General features: G+C 36.4%; 2 protein-coding genes across 5 annotated transcripts; one reads left to right on the top strand and one right to left on the bottom strand.

Moving 5' to 3' along the window:
- Positions 1 to 2,654, top strand: LOC107608970 (ELL-associated factor 2). 4 transcript variants are annotated; one of them, XM_016310773.2, is made up of 5 exons: positions 1 to 178; positions 672 to 811; positions 1,040 to 1,407; positions 1,619 to 1,661; positions 1,892 to 2,654. In XM_016310773.2, exons 2-5 carry the CDS (start codon positions 694 to 696, stop codon positions 2,329 to 2,331), a joined length of 969 nt encoding a protein of 322 aa, XP_016166259.1. In that variant the 5' UTR covers positions 1 to 178; positions 672 to 693; the 3' UTR covers positions 2,332 to 2,654. The 4 variants fall into 4 exon arrangements, with proteins under 4 accessions (XP_016166259.1, XP_016166257.1, XP_016166258.1 ...); XM_016310771.2 differs by having other exon boundaries at positions 669 to 811; XM_016310772.2 differs by having other exon boundaries at positions 1 to 246; positions 669 to 811.
- On the bottom strand, positions 3,434 to 4,060 carry LOC107608169. The gene has a single exon (XM_016310046.2). The coding sequence runs from the start codon at positions 3,960 to 3,962 to the stop codon at positions 3,705 to 3,707; it is 258 nt and encodes an 85-aa protein (XP_016165532.1). The 5' UTR covers positions 3,963 to 4,060; the 3' UTR covers positions 3,434 to 3,704.

The raw sequence follows: 4,210 nt of genomic DNA, 5'->3' as shown, positions 1-4,210 counted from the left end.
TTCCAAAAAATAAAGGATTGAAAAAAATCCCCAAATCTACGACACAGAACTGAACCCTAACTTTCCACAAACGGAAGTCACAACAGAGAAGAGAAAAGGCGCGCGCTTTCTCCCTCTGGCCCCGTCGGACCCAGCATTTCGCGGCGGCGCTCTATTCCACTCCGCAGCACATTTTCTGGTACGGCAAACAAACAAATCAACCGCGCTTTCTCTCCCATTACCACTCACCCTTGTTGTGTAATTTGTGTAATCTCTTCTTCTTATTCAGCTTCTTCCATGATTGTGTATATATGTTTTCTTTGTGACACACATGAAAATTGGTCTTTCAGTTTGAGGGAGTGAATGCTAATTCCTACTTTTGCAAATAAAAAATTGGGAACTTTGCTTCATTCTCTCTGCTGTATTGTATGGCATCTGTGCTAGGCTCTATTTGTTTAACGCAATTCTAAACATAATACATGTTTGTTACTTCTAATTGGGTTTATCTTTCTTATCAGGGCACCAAAATTAACAATATAATTGAATTCCGTGTTTCTTAATTTTTTCATTTTCATATGTTCCTGACATTAGAATATAGTTTTTAATTATCTGATTCGTTTATTTTGAAATGAATTAAATTCAATTCAATTCTATTCTATTCTAACTTGTTGTTCCAAATGGGCTTGCAGCAGGTTGCTGAATCTGTTCTCCTCCATGGCTAACAAAGCTAAAGAAGAGCCTAACACTGCTCCTGCTTCTGATCGGTGGTACGACATTGTCCTAGGCCCTTCCTTCAAAGATGAATCCTCTAACAAATACTGCACTCTACGATGTAAGTCACTGAATGCAAAGCCCTTTTAAATCCTCATATTTCTCTGGTTATGGTAGTTAAGTATATGCTTTGCCTCTTTTTTCATGTCTAGTATGGGGGAACTTTCATGCTTGATTTTGAAATGAGTAGTGTTTATGCTTTTGAGTTTTGACATTTAACTAATGACCCTTTTTCCTTATTCATGTCAATTTTGGGTTCTAATTATGGATAACTCTGACATTTGTGTAGATGAATTTAAGCCAGCTTCAGTTGATAAGAGTAAGCCGGGATTGCTACGCAAGACCAAAGAGAATAGGGTTTCTGTGGAATTTCAGAACAACCAAGTAGGAAAACCCAAGGTGACATTTGAGGGGAGTAGTGAGGAATACAAGGAAAATGATGCTGTACTCTTCTTTGATGGTCAGACACTTCGGCTGGAGCGGCTTCATAGGGCTGTAAAGCAATTGCGGCACCTGCGAATGCCCGGTGAATCTGCAGCCGCTGCAACTGCTGCAGTGCCTGCTCCAGCTGGGCCAGCTTCGGATCCTCGGTTATCCCCTGTTGGGAAGTCTACAAAACCAGCACCTCCTGTTAGGAACACATTTCAGGCAGTACCAGTAAATGCTCAACATCTATCTATCTATCTATTAGCATGATTTTAGTTTTGGTAGTTGACTTGAGTCCCTTTAATCATCACTACATGTATGTATTTGAAGTACCTAAGGAACACTCTCTTTTATCTTGTGAACAGACATGTTAATTTTTCATTTACTTTTCTCTTGTCCCATCAATTTCCCTTATACCTTCAGTTTTTTTTATTTTGGACAGGTTGAGGTGGAACGAATTGACATTGGAGAACCTGAGAATACTGGTATGCATGATATGGTTAATATGGCTTTTGTAATTGCAGATATGTACTTTGTGTTGAGTTCTTAGATTGGTTCATTTTCTGGTAGCATAGATAAGATAAAATGTGAGATGACTTTAATATTTAAAGCTTGAGCTTTGTATTAGATTATCTTTTTAGTTCTTTTTACATTTCAAATCTCTTTTTCGTTTTTCTGCTCTTGTTAATTTGATGATGTACTTATCACATGACAGGCTTCAAAGTTGGTTCTAAGAGGCCATTCGAATTTCCAACAGAAGTTACAGAACCACCTAGCATTTCTGCTACCTCACCAGTTGCCAAAAATGATATTGAGGAACATCAAGATATAGATATTGAAGACCTATTTGGTAGTGCAACACCCGAAGACGACAATAAGTCTGAAGAAGAGAAAGATAATGTTGGGTTTGACATGAATGTCCCGCACACCGACGATGAGATTGCCGATGTGGATGACAGCGGCGACGAGGTGGACAAAGGACCAAATGCTGCAGAAGCTCTCCGGGCTCAGGTGAACGCAGAGGGGAGGGACAAGCAGACATCTAGTTCTAGCAGTAGCAGTGAAAGCGGAACTAGTGAAAGTGGCACCGGTAGCGGAAGTAGCAGTAGCAGTGATAGTGATGGCAGTGAAGAAGACTCTGTTACCTCAGTCTGAGATTTTTATAACTTGGGGGCTTCTTTCTTTTCTCCCTCTTGCCCTTTGTCATTATTTTCTGCAAATAGGCCAATACATAGAACATATATTTATCTATTTGTTAAGCCTGGCTTGGTTGAATGTAATAATTATTCTTCTTGGTTGTAAAGGTTGGGGAATTTTCTTGACACCATAGCTAGATTTGCTTTTAATGTATCACAAGGAAGGGTCACAAATCAAGTTATATTTGATGGATTTGTATTAATCCTCTTTAATTTTGTTCTGTCATGGGACATGTGAAACAATGTTTTAAGGCATGAGAGAAATTTAATTATTGATTTATTGTATATAACAAATTAGCATGACCAAAAGAGTACTAAGTATTGAATCTTATTATGAAAATGTTGTTTAATTAGCTCAAATGATCTATGGTCTTGTCTTTTTAAGCAAGATATTAAGCTAATGAAAAACGGTTTAAATTTTGTACGTCCAACGATCTCCATTCAAAATCATAATAATCAAGCATGGGAGCCACTCTTAAAAAAAAATTCCACCCTTAAAAAAAAAAGTAGGGTAGTGCTCACCTTTTCCCACTAAACATTAAAAAAATTGGAGCAACGGTTATGGTTGATTGGGTCAGCAAAGTTAACTTATTAGTTGGCACTTTTTTTTTCCATTTTCCATTCTGTTTTCATTAATTACATATTTTCTTTCATAGGAGAATAGACAATAGAAGCAACCTGCTATCATATACAATTGTCTCCAATCTCATTCACACTCGCCAATTCAACCAAAATTTGTTATCTTGGAGTAATGGTTCTGATATAACCTTAATTAAACCACTCCAAGATATATTCAGAAGTTGGAAAATAAAATAAAAGAACAAGGAAAGGTTGTTCACTTGTTCCTCAAATTTTATCTCATCATTTTTGCTTAATTTCTCATTATTATTATTCTCATTGCAAGACCAAAACTTGGAATTGTGTTAATATATCTTGTCATTTCTATTCGTACATTGAACTGATTAATTAAACTGTTGTATTATAAAGCTCTAAAGAAAACTTACAATATGATGAAACACAATTATACTCATATATATCATTAACTATTAGAAGATGAAATCTACAACTTAAAATTATATATATAAAAAAATGTGTTATTGTTCTCAAAACAAGAAACCAAAAAAAGGGACAAGAAGTTAACCTTATTGACTATGAGAAAAGAATGAATCAAACTAAGTGTAATGAAACTCAGATGCAGTTAACTTGACGTGAAGTTGATAGATGAGAATCATTAACTAAATTATCGTTCCTATGAAGTTAACTGCACTTGAATTTCCACAAATTAAGGTAGGGGTCAAAAAAGTGAATGATGATGATACAAATACAATAAACTCAGAAGTTACAACCACAACAAAGGTAGAAGAAGCAGAGGGTAGAGACAAGCACGACGGCCTCCACGGCAGAGAGGATCTTAAAGACGACGGTGTCGACGACGGTGGTTTGAATATCAAGGCGCTTCCAGCCTCTAAAGGAAGCACAAGAGAATAATCTAGTGAATTGCCATAACTCCTTCTTCACAAGCTTCTTCAACCACAACTTCTTACTACTACTGCTGCTTATTTTCTTGTTCTTGTTGTTGGAATCCTCCATTATTGTTCTCTATGTTATAGATGGGGATTGGAGAGCTAGAATGATGAACAATGAAGAAGGGTGCATGAGAGGTGTGGTTTATATATAGAATAAAATGGAGGATGCTTGCTTTGGATGCTTCACATACAAGGATTTTCTTGCTGTCTACCACTTCATAATAATAATAATAATGGACCCATAGAATAGGTTTATAACTTAAGAAAACTTTCAAGTGCATCCACATACTGGTATTTTAATTATTTTTTACC

This window comes from Arachis ipaensis, chromosome B07, assembly GCF_000816755.2.
Source record: "Arachis ipaensis cultivar K30076 chromosome B07, Araip1.1, whole genome shotgun sequence".
Classification (NCBI taxonomy): Eukaryota; Viridiplantae; Streptophyta; class Magnoliopsida; order Fabales; family Fabaceae; genus Arachis; species Arachis ipaensis.
The sequence above is the reverse complement of the archived record's forward strand: the minus strand, read 5'-3'. Positions and strand labels throughout refer to the sequence as shown.

Coding starts and splice junctions, on each gene's coding strand:
- LOC107608169 (XM_016310046.2), bottom strand. CDS start 3,962: ATGGAGGATTCCAACAACAAGAACAAGAAAATAAGCAGCAGTAGTAGT.
- LOC107608970 (XM_016310773.2), top strand. CDS start 694: ATGGCTAACAAAGCTAAAGAAGAGCCTAACACTGCTCCTGCTTCTGAT. Junction 1,408..1,618: donor ACACATTTCAGGCAGTACCA/GTAAATGCTCAA, acceptor TATTTTGGACAG/GTTGAGGTGGAACGAATTGA. Junction 1,662..1,891: donor TGGAGAACCTGAGAATACTG/GTATGCATGATA, acceptor ATCACATGACAG/GCTTCAAAGTTGGTTCTAAG.